General features: G+C 35.5%; 1 protein-coding gene across 5 annotated transcripts in view; it reads left to right on the top strand.

Moving 5' to 3' along the window:
• Positions 1 to 16,526, top strand: part of SH3PXD2A (SH3 and PX domains 2A) — a 252,239-nt gene extending 235,713 nt beyond the window's left edge. For all 5 annotated transcript variants that reach the window (XM_081953519.1, XM_081953517.1, XM_081953518.1 and 2 more), the window contains 3 exons: positions 3,693 to 3,742; positions 4,729 to 4,848; positions 4,983 to 16,526. In XM_081953519.1, the coding sequence (XP_081809645.1) occupies positions 3,693 to 3,742; positions 4,729 to 4,848; positions 4,983 to 6,878 (2,066 nt within the window). In that variant the 3' untranslated portion in view covers positions 6,879 to 16,526. The remainder of the gene's footprint in view (positions 1 to 3,692; positions 3,743 to 4,728; positions 4,849 to 4,982) is intronic.
• The last annotated feature ends 973 nt before the right edge of the window (positions 16,527 to 17,499 follow it).

Below are 17,499 nucleotides of genomic sequence, written 5' to 3'. Positions count from 1 at the left end.
CTCTCCCTCTATTTCTCTCTCTATCCCTTTATCTACCTACCTAACTACTCTCTCTCTCTCCCTACCTACCTATTGTAGTTCTCTCTCTTTCTCTCCCTCTCTATCCCTCTATCTACCTACCTACTTTTTTTTTAATTTGCCTCTTCAAAACCTTGGTGTGTCTTATACTCCGAAAAATATGGAGTTCATTTTTACTTTATTTCATCACGAGTTTAAAATCTTAAAAACACTTATACAAGGATGACTTAGTTTGAGCAATACTGCTCCTTTGCATGCAATTATATGTGTAAGATTACATATACTTTATATGGGAATCTGCATCACAAGTGTATATGGAGCTGAGATATGCAATTTGTTCTTCATATGAATGTGCAATTACTCAAAAGTAAGCCCCGTTCTGGGGTAAATTAGTGTAAGATTGTAGCTTTAATCCCACAGCTCTTAAATAAGGTTCTTTTCTATCATTCCTTGCAACATGCTATAGCTATAGTCCAGATTCCAGAGTTCTTAATATTTAGATAGACAGCAATAAGTTACACACTTTGACTGGCAATAGTGTGTGATGTGAACTATTGATTACCTTCCTAAACTCTTTTTCCTGTGCTGCTACATAAATTAAACAGCCATTAGTTGTTCATTGTTGCCCATTCTATGCTATTTTTGTCTCTAGAAGGATTGTGTACACTTGAATTTGAGAGTAGTTTTAAGATTGCTAGTTACTCCTATATAGCATGCTTTTGCTCTCTCTTTTCTACACATATACACCCATGCGTGCACAAGCAAACACATACACAAACGTTTGTTATTTCAGGCTAAAGTGATACATTGCTAAGAAACTGCTTAGACTGTGGACTGTAGGTTGCCATCCTACAGTCTACCTCAGCATTGAGCCTACATCTAATACCTCCAAGATCTGTGATAGACTTCAGGGTTTGGGTACATAAGAGTAATCACTCTTATAATTTGAAAAGGTCCATGATGCCCCCTTCTGATCACCCAACATACTGCTTCTTAATATCAGTTTCCGGGATATATATAAGCACAAAGCACATAGATTTGTCATATAATTAATCTATTAATCTAATTCTTGAGACACAAAGGACATAATAGGTAGCACATTCCATATAAAACTTAACTAGAAGTGCAATCTACAAGTCTATCGTGAAAAAAGCTGCAACTTTTTCATCTGTCAGGACTATTGATTTTGCACATCTTTCCACAGTGAGGAATAATCTGCACATATGTAGGTGCATGGGTTTGTGCATGTACACACACACACACACACACACACACACACACACCAGCAACAATCCATATGATTTTATCTCCACCCTAATCCCAAAAAAACTTCAGTGTTGGAAACAACTTGAAACAGAGCTGAAATCCACATCAGTAGTCTTGGAATTATTTGAATGTTGAAAGGACTGTATATTTTTTTCATTTTTAGGATATTTATTATTATGGTATTTTTATTTATATTTGCTGTTTTTATACTATTTTTATCTATTGTTGTGCACTGCCCAGCATTGTCGTGGGTGACATAAGTGGCTATATAAATTTAATTAGTAAGTAAATAAGTAAATTACTATAGCCATTTTAGTCTAGTTTATGGTTTTCGATTGCTTGTCCAGGGAGAAGTAGTGTACCAGCATTTTAATTTATTAAAACCTGCAGATTTTCCCAATCAATCATAATATATTGTGTCCTGATATGAAGGCACTGCATTTGAGTCACTCTGCTTCCTTTTGTGGTTTCCAGAATATGGTTTTGATGACCATATTCTGGAAAATGATATTTGGAGGTTAGTGACACATTATTTTATGGTTTTTGGTGGTACACAAGTTAAATTTTGACCTGACATGTTATTCTACAACTGCATGGAGCTCATAAGATCACACATAACTTATAAGGTATGGTGTAATTACTATATTAATAAACATTTTTCTTTTTATGTGTATGGAATGAAGACTACTAAATCAAACTTCACTCCGGATAAATATGAGCCATTATTTATTGATTTTGGATATAATGTTTTGCCTTTTTGGAACAGACTGTACATTTTTCCACAGGTCTTAATCTTGAGGTACAGATAGTCCTCAACTTATGATCATTTGTTTAATGATGGTTCAAAGTTATGTGACAGCGTAAAGCCATTTTATGCTGCCTCACAGTTGCCATTATGACTGTCTCAGGAAAAGTTGGTTGTGACCCATTTTCAAAGTTAAAACTGTCACACTGCCTCATGGTCAGATGATCACAATACGGGCATTTGGCAACCAGCTTGCAATTATGATGGTTGCAGTGTCTTGCAGACATGTGATTTATGACTGAGCAATCAGGGAATCCAGATTCATTTAACAATTGTGTTAAGCCATGCAATTTTACCACAGCAATGGTAAAAATCATCATAAACTTTTGCCTGGTTACATGATAACTCTTTTAACTGCATTGCTTAGCAACTGCAATTTTGGTTTCAATTATGGTCGTAAGTTGAAGGCTATCTGCATTTTTATATATTTTTGTATCCATCTTTGCCCTCCGTGGTAGCATATGGAAAGGTTCTTTCCCTGTCTGGTAGTGATTCCCTTCTTGTTAGAGAACCTGATCATGGTTATTCTTTGATAATAAGCTTCTTAAATTAAAGTAATATGTTGCATGCAGATTTATTTTTTGAAATTCTCCTTGTTGCAAAATATAGGAGTTAAACCGATAACTTAAAATGGTCAAATTATATTTGCTTTACAAACTTGAAATAATAATACTGGCATTTTGATTCAAGCTTAAATATGAGGGTTGCCTGTTTACTACTTGGACATATAAAATATTAGAATTGTTGAAAAAGCCCATTTTCCATGTCTACAAGTCCAAGTAAAACAGTACAAGAAATACACTATATTGTCAAAAGTATTCGCTCACCTGCCTTTACTCGCATATGAACTTACAGTATTTAACCTGTGATTATGTCTTCCCGACTGAATTGCTGTTAGTATTTTTTTCCCTCCCTTTGGATACATTGTTGAGTCACTGACACTGCATTAGTGCCCATAATGTGGCTAGATATTTCCTTAGTCTATTCCATGCTTCATTCATTTTTATTCTCCTACAGATGCATATCAGTTATAACGTGACTTCTCCAAATGAATGACTTTTTTCATTATTCTTTGTGCTAATTATAGTTAGTCCGGATTTTATCAGACTGATTTTCATTTATCTGTTCTGTATTAATATGAGTATTGGGTAGAGAATTTGTAACAACATCCATTAGACATCAGTCAGCAGAGATCTGGAGCATGCGGCGTGTCCATATGGGAATGCATGGGGCAGGCAGAGGTTGAGGGGAGCAGGTAGCCCTGCAAGTAGCTCGTTTCTATGTTATCTAAAGCTTGAAAGGCATTAACTTGAATTGCACCTGAACATCTATTGAGAGCCAATATCAGTTCATATGCAAGTAAAGGCAGGTGAGCGAATACTTTTGGCAATATAGTGTATATTATTATGCTCTGTTCTAGAATGTCCTGTAGAGCGGATTCTTTTCATCTCCTCAGGTTTTTTTTAATATTGTGGCTATTAGAATATTTGTGCGTGGGGGGACTTCTGGACTTAGAGTTAATAAACATCTTAGTAAATCACTTTTTACCCTTTTGCTTACAATTTTACTGACAATAATTTGGAAACATTCCTTCTTTGTGAAGGTTCGCCAAATCTGCGTATGAAACCTCCTCCAAGAAGAGAATCTAGCTTGGTGAGCAGTGATCTTGTTTTTATATTTAAGTCACTAAATATTTAGTATTACACAATATTGCCTAATATTTAGAGTTTAAGTACAGGAAACCAGCACTTGCTTTTCTCCACTGAGCAATTATGGAAACAAATGGTACATTAATAGGTTACGGGTTTTTTTATCATAAGGGAAGGTATTGAATTCATCCATGAAGATAGTTAGGTAGATCCCTATAAAGTTAGCTAAGGTGTTGCTAATGATTTTATATGAGGGGTATGAGAACATTAGAGTATTATTAGAGTAATAGTCAAACTTATTTTGACTCTTTCAACCAAAGTACTAAAGTGAAGTTCTAGCTTCATATCTACTGTATAAATTTTGTGGTATGCAGATTCTACTGTGTGTTCTTTATTCAAAAGTATGGCAATTTAGTATATGTCAGAGTTAAGAGAATTTAAAACAACCTTTCCCAATACTGTGCTCTTCAGTGTTTTGTATATAACTACCAACATTTCCAATTCTGACCAATAGTACTTTTAAATGGGTCTAGGACACCCCAGCTGACCAGTCACACAACATCTTGTCACGAGACAATTCAACACAGGATAACTCAAGAGAGGGACAAGTTAATTGCAGTGTGCCTTCTCTTGCTTTAGGTTTGAACCTTCTGAGCTTAGAGGTTCCAAAGGCTCAGGTAAGCTGCAATTCTACTTATCCTTTGAGTTATCCCTCATTGAATTGTCTCATGGCAAATTGTCTCACAGCAAGTTGGCCGCAGAGAGACAGCCAGGGTGAGTTGGCCACAGTGAGTTGTCCAATTCTGATTTTGGTTGGATATGCCACAACTGATGTCACGTTGATTTTCTTGCTTAGGGAGTTTCAGCAACCACAATTGCATACTCATTTGTCTCTTGCAAGTAGATTTCTAATAATTTGATTTTAGATGTCCTCTTCCCTTGTTCTCTGACATGTTTAATTAATCTCGATGTCACTGTTTATTGCCACAGGGATTTCAACTACCTAAACCTCCTGAGCCACCATCAGTGGAAGTTGAATATTATACTATTGCAGAGTTCCAGTCTTGTATTTCTGATGGAATAAGCTTCCATGGAGGACAAAAAGCAGAGGTAAGACTAAAATAGGAAATGAGCCAATGATGGATAGTTGTCATATAGTGAGCAAAAATCAAAGAGAAGCTTGGATTAAAAAATGTATTAATGTTTTGCATCCGTAATTAATTTATGATTTAATCCTTCTCTAGGTTATTGACAAGAATTCTGGGGGCTGGTGGTATGTCCAGATTGGAGAAAAAGAAGGCTGGGCTCCAGCATCATATATTGATAAAAGGAAGAAACCCAATTTAAATAGGCGAACAAGTACTCTGACCAGGCCCAAAGTTCCTCCCCCTGCTCCTCCTAATAAAGTAAAAGATTCTGAAGAAGTAACAGCTGCTAGTACCACAGCTTCAGGTGATGGCCAAGATTCCCCACACAAGCAGCGATATGAGGAACCAGAGTATGATGTGCCTGCCTTTGGTCATGACTCAGAATCTGAGCTGAGCCAAGGAGAAGATGGTAATTCAGACAGAAGCTCATTCTACCTTCCAAAACCTCCCTCTGGATCATCTCTCCAAAGAGCAAAATTCCGAGTTGGAGAGTCTTCTGATGATGTGACTCATGAAGAGGAAACAATATATGAAAATGAAGGCTTTAGACCTTACATAGAAGATGCACTGTCAAGCAAGGAATCTAGTGGAGATTCTGATTCTCGAAGTTCCTCACTATCTTTGATCCAAAGAAATTCTCCACATTCACTTTCTCCTAAATCTTCCTTTCTGAAGCCCAAAAATATTCAAACAAACTTTGGGAAGTCTCATTACAGTCATAACGAGGAGACAAAGCCAAGATCAGCCTCAGATGCTGGCCTAAGTAGTATACCCAAATCAGGCACAAAAAGAGATACTGGAGAGCTCATGTCTAGCAGAGCAAAACCAATGGTGAGGCCAAAACCATTTCTGAACAAAGCAGATTCTCAAAGTCAAGAAATGATGAACATCAGTACTTTACGCCATCACCTGAGACCAACTGGGCAACTCAAGGGTGGACTTAAAGGTTCAAGAAGTGAGGAGTCTGAAAGTCCACCTCAGACAACTTCTGGAAACTCAGAAGAATCTTTCAGAAGAAATTCTGCAGAATTCATTACATCCCCTTCCCATACCCTATTTTATGCCAGCCAGCTAGCCAAAACAGAAAATGAAAGCAACTCCTCTAAATGTCTGTATATAACTACTGATTCTTATCAAAAAGTTCAAGATTCTGAAATCAGTTTCCCGGCTGGAATAGAAGTGGAAGTATTGGAAAAGCAATCAAGTGGATGGTGGTATTTGAAATATGGAGAAATAGAAGGGTGGGCTCCTTCTCATTATCTGATGCTTTTTGATAACCAGCAACAAGAAAACACCTCCAGTGGAGGAGATACCACATCCAACATATCGCAGGCAAGAAACAGAAGAAATGAAAGCAAATCCAATAGCTTGGAGAAAATAGAGAAGAAGGTCCAGGCACTGAATACTATCAATCAGAACAAAAGAACAACACCCCCTATTCCTAATAAGCCACCAGGTGGCTTCTCCAAAACATCTGGGCCTGTCAAATTGCGAAATGGAGTTAGACAGCTAGCAGTGAGACCACAGTCAGTGTTTGTTTCTCCACCACCCAAGGATAATAATCTGCCTTGTTCCCTGCGTAGGAATGAGTCTCTTTCTGCCACAGATCATTTGAGGGCCGTACGTCGTAATTCATCTTTCAGTGCTGCTCAATCCCAAATGAATGAGTCTAAAGTAAAACATGACAGTCGATTGGGCTCTGAAGGGTCAGATAATGCCTCTTACATACCAACTGATCGCAATGGAATTCCAGTGTCTACTGTCAGGCCCAAGCCCATTGAAAAATCCCAATTCATTCATAATAACCTTAAGGATATCTATATCTCCATTGCAGATTATGAGGGAGATGAAGAAACTGCTGGGTTTCAAGAAGGTGTCTGCATGGAGGTATTGGAAAAGAACCCAAATGGCTGGTGGTACTGCCAGATCATGGACAGTGGGAAACCATTTAAAGGCTGGGTGCCCTCAAATTATTTGGAAAAAAAGAAATAGTATTGCAATGTAGTTAAATTCACTAATTTATACTTCCCTGTGGTATACATTTGGAAAAAGGCAAAAGATACACAGATGTATTTCTTGTACACTATTGTACATACACAGGACAGTTCAGTTTTGCTTGTGGCCCAGAAAGTCTGCCATATTTTAGGATGTTTTGAAGGAATGGTCTCATTCTGCAAGTATCAAGAAAATCCAGCTGGAATTAATGCCCTTTTATTTTCTCCCCCACCCCCCCAAATATGTGCATCAGGGTACATTACCCTATCTCCTGATTTTAATACTTAGAAACCAGATATGTGCCTTCCACATTCTAGTTTGGAATTATGGGTTTACTTGGGATTGATTGGGAGTTTGATGCCAAACCTAAGCGTGTTTTATTTTAAAAAAACCTCTGCTTGTTCATTGCTCCCATGTGATATGGCCATAAATAGTATTTGGTTGATTCCCCCTTCACCCAAGATGTGTGGGGAACAGAGCAAGTGGAGAAAATTTTCAAGAAACTATCACTCAACAATTGCATTCTGGTCTCTAGATTGAAGATCTGAGAAAGTGGTTTTTTCTTTTCACTTCTGGTATTGGATTTGAATCACTTATTGTTCTTTTTCCTCCACTACTATCCATCCTGGTTTGTTCTCTTCTCGTATTCCTTGTCAGCTGGGTCAGGAATGGGGAGGGGTATTTTTTAAAAAGTTATTAGTGGACTTCGAAGTGTAATCCAATTTTATGTGGTTCCCTAATGTTTCCAAACACTCTAAAACTATGAGTTGCACACAATCTCTTTTGCATATCATTTTCAACTTTGATGCTTTCCTCTTGTGGCCTTCTGAATAATATGTACTGCAATTATTTTGAGAGTACTTGCCAGACAACTCAGTTATTCAGAGTTTCGGATATCAACTAAGAATTAATCTAGTTTCATCCAGATCCAAAGATGAGAAGAGGAAAACCCGTAGTGCAACCTGCTTCTCTTTTTGTTGGTTTATGACCTGTTACAACTTGGCTTGGCTAGCTTTCTAGGGGAGGGGAACAACTTTCTCAAACATCTGCTTCTTCTCATGTTCTTAGGGTCTATCTTTTGGCTGTGGCAGAGTTGCACTGGGTTGCACATGCCCAGCTTTCACAATGGCATTGGTGTTACTGTGCTTCTCTTTACCCCAAGCCCTGCAGGACTCCCTGCTCTTGTAGTCCTGGAGGGAGGAGTGGAGGGAGATGCGTAGTTCCATCAGAGAAACCATGCAGATGATGCTTCTCCTCTCACTGTGCTATTGTCAGAACCAATTGTACAGGTTCTATGTGTGACTGCTCACCATGTCCATTATGTGAAAGAAGACAGTTCAAACCAATAGAAGTTTCCTCAACATATCGTGGCAATTAGCATTACCATCACAAAGAGAAAAATAAAAATGGTGGAGCTGAGTTGAGCTAACCATGCGTACCACACTGAAAAAAACAAACAAAATTTGCTTCCACACAATGGGACATTGTTTGGCTTCTTTTGTTATGAAGGGAAGGGTTTGGCATGTTTACAACATTTGTATCACCAATGTATATGAACAGACAAGATCATGAAAATCACTGCATGTAAGGAGGCAGTTGCCCAATCCAGCACGATGTTTCTTTATGGAAAATTATTTATTTTCTTCCTTGAGTACTTCACTGAGAAGAACGTGGGCGATCCAGAATTAGCTTCATGTTGCAATAAAAAGAAGAGTGTCAAAATAGGTGCTATGTGTGCACATCTGAATCTTGACGATTCATCAAGTTTCTCTTCATTTCATGTCCATTCAATGCCGATTCTTACCTGGCAGAGAAGCGTCTTGTGTTTTCAAAATCAGAATGGGAATGAGCAAAAGCCATGGATGTTACCAACTTCATTCTTCTTTAGTTTATATATGAGCAGGAAGGGAGAGATTTTTATTAGTCAGCACCAATCTGAACAAGTTTTTTTAAAGTACAAACAGTAAAAATTATTTTGTTCTTCTCACTTGGATGTTAGTTTTGTACTGATAGCTGTTGTTAAAGGGTGATTGAACAGAGCACCATTAGACTGGGAATGTTACAAAGCAGGAATTCTGTACTCGCGTATCCTCTTTTGCCTTTTTATTTATAATTTCAGATGCTTTTTTTAAAAAAATAAGATTTTTGTGGAAAAGCATGAAGATTAAAACCACTGGGGTTTTGTGCAAAGGCTTTGGGTACAAAGTGTGTTTATATTTTGATGCATTTTCATTTACTAGCCTTGCAGTGAACTTTGCAATTGGTAAACAACAGCAACAACAATGCCAGAAGGCCTTTATTTAAACAATATGGAAATCAGACAACAGATTTATCGCCACTTTGAAGCCCAATATTTTATATGGAAAATGAAGAAAAAGAGTTGGGGGTTTTTAGGGAGAAAATAATCTGGTATCTCCAGCCACAGTCTTACATTCTACCACTAGAAGATGAAAGAATCGGAAGATTTTTAATAAGGTCCAACTCTTTTTCTGAACAATTAAAAATTAAGCATATTTTGAGATGTTTTAGCTTTCTGAAAATTACATAATTATCACTTGATTCTTGCCTCTTTTGTTTTTTGTTGTATGTTACATATACTACGTTATAAAAATAACTTGAGGGATTGATTTCCATGCCTTGTGTGATTGATGCTTTTCAAGCTGATCTATTACAGTGCATCATCACTGCTACTCTCCATTCTCCTTATACAGTGAAATAGCATGGAAGAAGAGGCTTGGTGATGAAGAGGAAACACAACAGGCCTCTGTAACATCAGTAATAATATTCATTAGGAGAAGACATACACCACAGTGCATTTGGAAATGGTGTGGTTTTGCCCAAAGCTCCTTTCCATGAGACTTTACATCTCAAGTGTTTCCTCATATTTATATTTTGTTAAAAAGTGAGCAGCAATTTAAGAGACTGCCAAAGCTGCTTGAGTTTAAAATAGTATTATTTTCTTCTGCTGGACAGTATTAAGTAGAGCAAAATCATCAAGTTATCTGCTAGATTGCTGTACTAATATTAGTGATTTAGCAACACATATTAATGTTTATGATTTTTTTAAAAAAACAATAATGATGACGAAGTGGTTCATTATTTTTGAATTAGTGCACTTTAACCATTTTAAACCAAAATGCAGGAAAATCAAGTGCATTATTTAAAGATGCAGTATAAATTGTCATTTTAAGAACATCTATTTATTAAAATAATTTATGATTATTTAAAATTTGTACTATACAGTTTTGTTCTTGGGAAAGCTAAAAGTGCAGCTCCCAAAAATCCTGCACTGAGCCATCAAGACTCTTCAAATACAGGAGATACAGGTAGCCAGAGTCAAATTTTTGCCCAAGAAGGGATCGGTATTTCTTGCTGTACAGAAGCAAATTGGTTTGTAGTATTCTTGATCATCTCAGCACTGGGGAATTATGTGTACAGAATTGAACCAAAAAGGGTCAAGAGATTTTGAAAATAGCTTTTACAGATTCCCTAAAAGGGTTAATCATTTCCAGCCACATTTGGGATTAGTAGTATATCTCTTTAGTGCTACCCAGCCTTCAGCTAGTCCTGTTGCTGCAGCTGCAAGTTTTCAGGGTAAGAAAGTCACTGAGTTCATTTTGAGTCTAGAATGCTTCTGCAAATTCTTAAGAAAAAAGTTACATAAATATGATTTGCCCATACTCTCAGTAAGGAGAATAGCTTTCCATATTGTTCTCTTTCATAACTACATTTTTTATGCAACAGTAATATTGAATTAGCACATGTAAGGACTGGTTTCTTAAAGTGCCTCTTTATAATTAGAACAGTTATCAATCAATAAATCAATTTGCTTATCAATTTGCATTTTATGCATTATAAAAGTGAGCCTTGATTTGTCCTATAAAACTGCCCCAATAATATAAAAAATAACATAAATATAGTTGGATAGGTAGTTTTTGGGTTAAACTAATTTATCATTTTTTTTAATTTTAAATCTTTATGTAAGTATGTGTCACATCTCTAGAACATTTATGTAGGGGACATTGTAGCTGGTTTTATGGTATATGGAAGTAATATCTAGATTCAAATATAGGGAGAAGACTAAGCAAAAAACACTATCAAGCACCTTCTTAATTTAGTCAGTTTCACTGTTTCCCACATGTAATCTATAACTTGCCCTTGTATCTATTAGGGAGGTGTTTAGGGATTGAAAAATTCAAATTTCAGTGCCAGGCCAATGCACAAAGAAATACATTCAAATCCCACTCACAAGGGCTGTAGCTTTCCTCATCAAAATATTATCTAATTCTAAAATTATTTTGATCATAAGCCTGATATTTTTTAAAAAAAAAACTATATAGTACTTTCAAAATAATCTAGATCTCAATTTTTCAATATTCTGGGGACTAATTGAATATTAAGCCAAAGATTGCACTCTTAGAGAAGAGGGCGTTCTGGTCATTTCCTGTTCTTTAAATTGCCTTGGTTTTCAACAAGAACAACTCAAAATTCAGGTTGATATTTTGACAAAACCCAAACAATGAAAACTTTTTTTCTACTGTATACTGCAACTTTAATAATAATGAGCACTTCTGAATTCGTTATTGCGGATTTATATAATGCCTGAAAAAAATACTCTTGCTTTTTTTTCTTAATTTCTACATTTTGGTGAGTTAAGTTTAAGAAATGAGTTCCCTCACAAGATGTGGTAGTAAGCTTTGCTTACCACCACAGGTGTTTTGTTTTTTTTTACAAATTTGAAATTGTTCTATTTTCCTGAATCCATTCATTAAGGAGGGGAACAGAAATACAGATTGAAATAAACCAGTCTAAAGTATTCCTTGGGTTCATGGAATTAGTTTCCCAATTCTTTGACTTTCTAGAGCAGTGTTTTAAAAAATTGACGACTTTAAGATGGGTGTGGTTTTTAACTCCCAGAATTCCCTAGCCAGCACTGACTAGGGAATTCTGAGAGTTGAAATTCACACTTCTTAAAGTTGCCACATTTGGACAATAGGTCTCTAATGAAATCTATCTTTATGAAAAAAATAGGCTCTTTAATTGTTTAACAGATTTGTGTCCCATTGATAGAAGCTGAAACAAATAAACAACTACTGCACATGCATTTATCCTACGGTAGCAACTGCATTTGTTCCAATGAACCGGTTCCAAAGTCTTCCTTTCAGAAGCAACACTGAACATTTTGACGATGGCATTATAGAATTGTGCTTTTTAGAACTACTTTTGAATATTAGAATAGCTTATTTTAATTTAAAGTTATACTTATTGCTTCTCTCCATTTATAAAACAAAATGTTACTGCTTTTTGTCATTTATGAAAAATGGAAGGGAAACTGGTAAATAATTGTTTCATTATTAGCATTTACTAGCATTACTATAGCAATAGTAATATTTAAGTTTAGATCATCTTGAGTAATTTGTCCATTATATATTTTTTAATTATTGTTACATTTTATCCAATATTTGCATTCTCAGTGTAGTATCCAAATAGAGGATCAGTGCAATATTGAAAGGGCAAAAACAGGACTCTCATCCAGGACTTGAAGTGGATGAACAGTGTGATTTTAAACATCTGTCATTTTTTATCATGCACTCTTAATTAAAAAAACCATGAGGAGTGAGGGAAGGTTGAACAACAGCAGAAGTAAGCAGGAAGTGGATGAATAAAACTTTTGGAAAAAACATTGGCTGTGTAACTTTGATATTGTGAGTGGAAGTTTATAACATTCAAGTACGACAACTTGATGGTTCCTGGCTGTTCAACTGTACTATTTCTTTGCAATGTTCACTATTCTTCCATCATTTTTTGTAGCCGTATGCACTCTTTATCTTAAGCAGAAGTCCCAAATTCATATCTGATTTACACTGATGTCAGAGGAATTTACTCCTGAATTGATATGTAGGTGCTGTTTATCATGTTATAGAAGCATGAAAGAGATCCTGGACAGAAGTTGCCACACTGAAGGCATATTGACAAAGGGCACTTGCTGTTTAAGTGTGCATGAAACACAAGAAGTAAATACTTGAAATAGAGTATGTCTGTATTGCATGGTATCTTAATAGTCTATTTCATAATTAGACTGTTTAAAACCAGAAACTTCTATGAAGTTGCAGTTTGATCTCTCCTTTCTTAAAGAAGAAAAGATGCAGAACTTTATTAACCCATCATCACCAAGGCAGCATATAAATGAAGTGGCTGGATGAAAGTATTTCTGGCTTTATTGTAATTGAAAATGAAATGCTTATGTTCAGATGTCTGACATTAACACTTGATGGAAATTATCATATCCATTTATCTAATGAATATTATAATTTCAGTTCAGCACACTGAACTGAGTGAAATGTCAAATATGCATACAGAGCCTGAATTATAAATCAACGTTTCCAGAAGCAAGAGTTTTCCGAAACTGGGACATGTCTATACTATGTGAAATTAGAAAATCAAACTCAGGTCTGAATTTCACTATCACTGAATTTTCCCCCAAAGAATGTCCTTTTCCCATTTCGAAATCATTCTTTTATATATAAATAATTTTATTCAATTTTTTAATAAAACATGCTTTTTTAAAATAGATTTCCATAAACAACATAAGCTTTTTTAATGGAATATGAATAAGCAGAAAATAGTCTTACAACTTAGCCACTTCGTATCTACTGGACCTTATTTTAACACAGGAATACATAGATTAACAAAAGAACCTCTCTAGAATTGCATTTCTAAATTAAGGAAGTGACAGCAATGATTCCTTTCTTCATGCTATCAGTGTCTTGCTAAAAGGAACATCACTGTTTGTTTTTATATTCTCATTGATTATTTGAGTGCAACGGACTCGTTAGGTTTGCTTTTAGAATATTCTAGTTAACAGTTGTATTTTTTAGTCTGATCAGATTCAGGCTCTGCACATGCAAAGAAAATTTGTGACTTTAACAATACCTTTAATATCAACCATAGTTTGCTGCTAAATAATCAAAATCAGATCTCAGAAAATCCAGCCATACATTTTATGGCTAAATTGGGGGTACTTTACAAAATCTTAGGCATTTAACAGGTACAAATTGGTGGAACATAAATTTCTTGGTAAATATTTTTTCAGGAGGATTGTAGGGAAGTAGCCTACATTTTTAGTAAATATGTACAGATTAATTGGAAGTACATGAAAAGCTTGTCAGATTCCAAAATTGCCTTCTAGACTTGTATGATTACTGCTGGTGTCTCAGTTCATCTAGTTAATTGTAAATTCTAAATCAAGGACTTGGGAATCGTGACCTTTTTCAAGCATCCTTGGAAGTCCATGAATTAGTCCAGTTCCTTGAATTGATATTCTTCAGTCTCCACTTGGTTTTTAGAACACCAAATTGGAGAACCCTCCGTTTTTGCGAGGGGCTTGTATAAATTGTGTTAAGTAAAGTGGCGGTAGAACAGTTTTGCTGAATTCAGATCCTCGCTTTGGGGACAGAACAGCCCAATCTGATTTGACTCAAAGCCCTGTTCTCAGGGTGATAAAATCATTTAGGCCTAGTACATCTGTGCCTTTAAATTTTCCAGATGGACTGCCCCCATGAAGTGTTTAAATTGTTTGTAGAGTGCACTTTTTCAGGAAAAAATGAACAGAAAGTTTCACACTGTTGAGGGTGTTTTTGTACATGTTCCACGTCCAATACAACAGCTACTACTGCCCTGTGTTGAGACACCTGTTTATTATGACACCAAATTGGAGGATAGATGTAGTATTCTTTAATGGTCAGAAATAACTGGATTGTGATTTAGGAATGGCTGATTGGATTAAAAAAAAAGTCAAAACTGAGTTAATATGCATATATACATCATTATCTCCCCCTCCAAGTGTTTGATTTTATGAGCTCCTTTTATGTTTATTTGTGTGATGCTTCTTTATGTTAGGCTCTGTTATGTTTTCCCCATACAGGTACTCCTTAACTTATGACCACAATTGTACCCAAAATTTCCACTGTTAAATGAGACATTTGTTAAGTGAGTTTTAACCCACTTTACAACCTTTCTTGCAGCAGTTGTGAACTGAAACACTGCAGTTGTTAAATTAGTAATAGTAATTAAATAAATCTGGCTTTGCTTGTCAAAAGGTGATCACATGACCTTGGCACATTGCAGGTATTATGACTACCTGTCAGCTGCCAATCATCTGAATTTTAATCACATGACTACAGGGATGCTGCAACCGTCATAAGTGAAAAAGGTCATGTCACTTGTCAGTGCCATTGTAATTTTTGTCAGTAAATGAATGGTTGCAAGTTGAGGACTAACTGTATTGTCAAATGTGATATTTCTATATTGTGTGTGATAAGTTAGTTAATGAATGCCTATAATTGGAAGAAGTAACGTCTTTTACATTTGGAGGAAAAAATGAAATGATTTGAAAATGGCATGACCGTATAACCTTAGTGTTTATACTAAGGGACAATGCATTGTTCAAAAGAAATGAATAATTAGAAATGAAAGATAAAACCAGCTGTTGCCCTCACATTTGAAAACTTGCTTTGCAAAACTGCAGTTTAGACTGCTAATTGGAATTAAAGGTGCAACACTAAATTGAATTAGTCAGTTTGAATATAAATTAATCATACCTAAAGGTCAAATGCTCCTTTCTAAGAACAGTGCCAGTCTTTAATTTCCAAAGATGGAATTTAGATAAGTGTACAGTTTCAACCAAAAATGTTGCATCTTTTTAGTTTTGTGTTGCAATATTCATTGGCATCCACACACTTGATTATTATTGAAATATGTACAAAAAAGTTACTGGTAGACACCTAGTATTGCTTACAATTGAGTTGATTTGTCAGTTTCAGTCATTAAAAACTAGGTGTTTGGGGACATGTTTGCCCCAACTTTATATTTTTAATGGTTTATGATTAATCTTTTCAGAGTGCTCCATTGGAATTTGCAGGAATGGCATGGTGGAGTAATTGTGCAAATGATGTTGCAAAGCAAGAAATGTAGTCTTGTGTCCATCAGGGCATCTGAGCTGAATAAAGACTGTATTATGCAAGTTTCTGTACAATAAAAACACTACATACATGCAACGATTTAAAAAACAAAGTGAGGTGCCAACTGGACAAAAATCCATGAAAGCCCTTAGAGGTACTTGATGAATAGGTAAATTAAGAGGTGTGCTTCCAAAATCCCTTTGGAATTGGATTTTAACTAGTGAATACGAAGACACAACTCTCAGGTCGTATACAGCTAAAGATAACCTGAACTGCAGCCAGTCTTTTATTATCCAACCCTGAGATCATATGCAGTGATTATACTGCAGCTTTACATTCATACAAGAAATCATTTAAAGGCACTTCCAAGAGAATCTAGTCTGCAGCCTCTCTTGTTTTATTCCAAGATTCTTGCAATGTAAAACCACAATACAATATTAAATGTCTCACAAGACAGAACTTGATAACTAACTATACCTCACAGTGATCGCCCAGTTTACTCATTGCTTGGACTGAAGGTGGTGCTAATATGAACTTTAATTTTTATATTTATGTTTTTTGTTGTTGAGTTTTCCTGTGTGTATATTTGTTTGTTTTTAAAGTCAAAGACATATCTTGTTTAATTAAAGATTTTACCCTTGGAAAAAGATTCTTTGAAACCCATTAAAATTATTCACAATTTAGACATTACTGTGTGTTTTAACTGACCATACTTTTTTAAAAAACGGGGGGGGGGGGAGGAATAAAGCATATCCTTCAAATTATTGCAAATTGTATTTCTTTTTATTATTTCCATTATGTTTGCTGTGTCAGAAGAGTTAAAGTATTTACTCTTTCAACTATGTTCCAGTTATTAGCGAACTCATTTCTTCTAGCATTAAAAAAACTATAAACTTGTTACAAAAACGTCTTAATATCTTCACTTTAACATCCAAGTGATTTCTTAATGAATTATCACATCACCTAAAACTGTTAATTCACAAAAAAATTTAAAATCTTCAAGTGACATTGAGCTAACTTTTGGGCTGAGAAATTAAACAAGGTTAGTACTAGTAAAAACATGGATTGGAGACTCAAAATACCAGGGAGTATTTGAGGGAGTTACTTGAGGGAATAAAACATTTTTTAAAATCCTCCTAGAAGAGTCATTTTCCATCTATTCCCAAAAAGAACTTTCATTGTTGAGTCCATGAAGCCACCAAGAGTCAAGCTTGACTTGAAAATATTTCCCCTATATTACATAAGTCATTACTAGCATATGAATGGGATTAGCATGACATGGGGAATCTGCTTGAAGAAGGCAGTGTGGGTGGAAAGGATCTTTAGAAATCTTCAAAAGCAACATTTTAAAAAGTAATTCAGAATTCTTTATTTTCTTAGTGGCATCATACATGAGACAATGGTAGGAATATGAAGCTACCTTTTCACTTTTTAGATGATTCATCTAACTGATGAACCTATTTTTTCTAGCATATGTGAAGATTTGGGGAAACTGATTTTTCTTTGCAGGTATAACTTGTACGTTTCTGAAGGATGAATACAGGTGAAACTCAAAAAATTAGAATATTGTGCAAAAGTTCATTTATTTCAACAATGCAACTTAAAAGGTGAAACCTATATATGAGATAAGACTCATTACATGCAAAGCAAGACAGTTG

Source organism: Natrix helvetica (genome assembly GCF_964273705.1).
Source record: "Natrix helvetica genome assembly, chromosome: 5".
NCBI classification, from domain to species: Eukaryota; Metazoa; Chordata; class Lepidosauria; order Squamata; family Natricidae; genus Natrix; species Natrix helvetica.
This window is presented reverse-complemented; position numbering and strand designations above follow the sequence as displayed.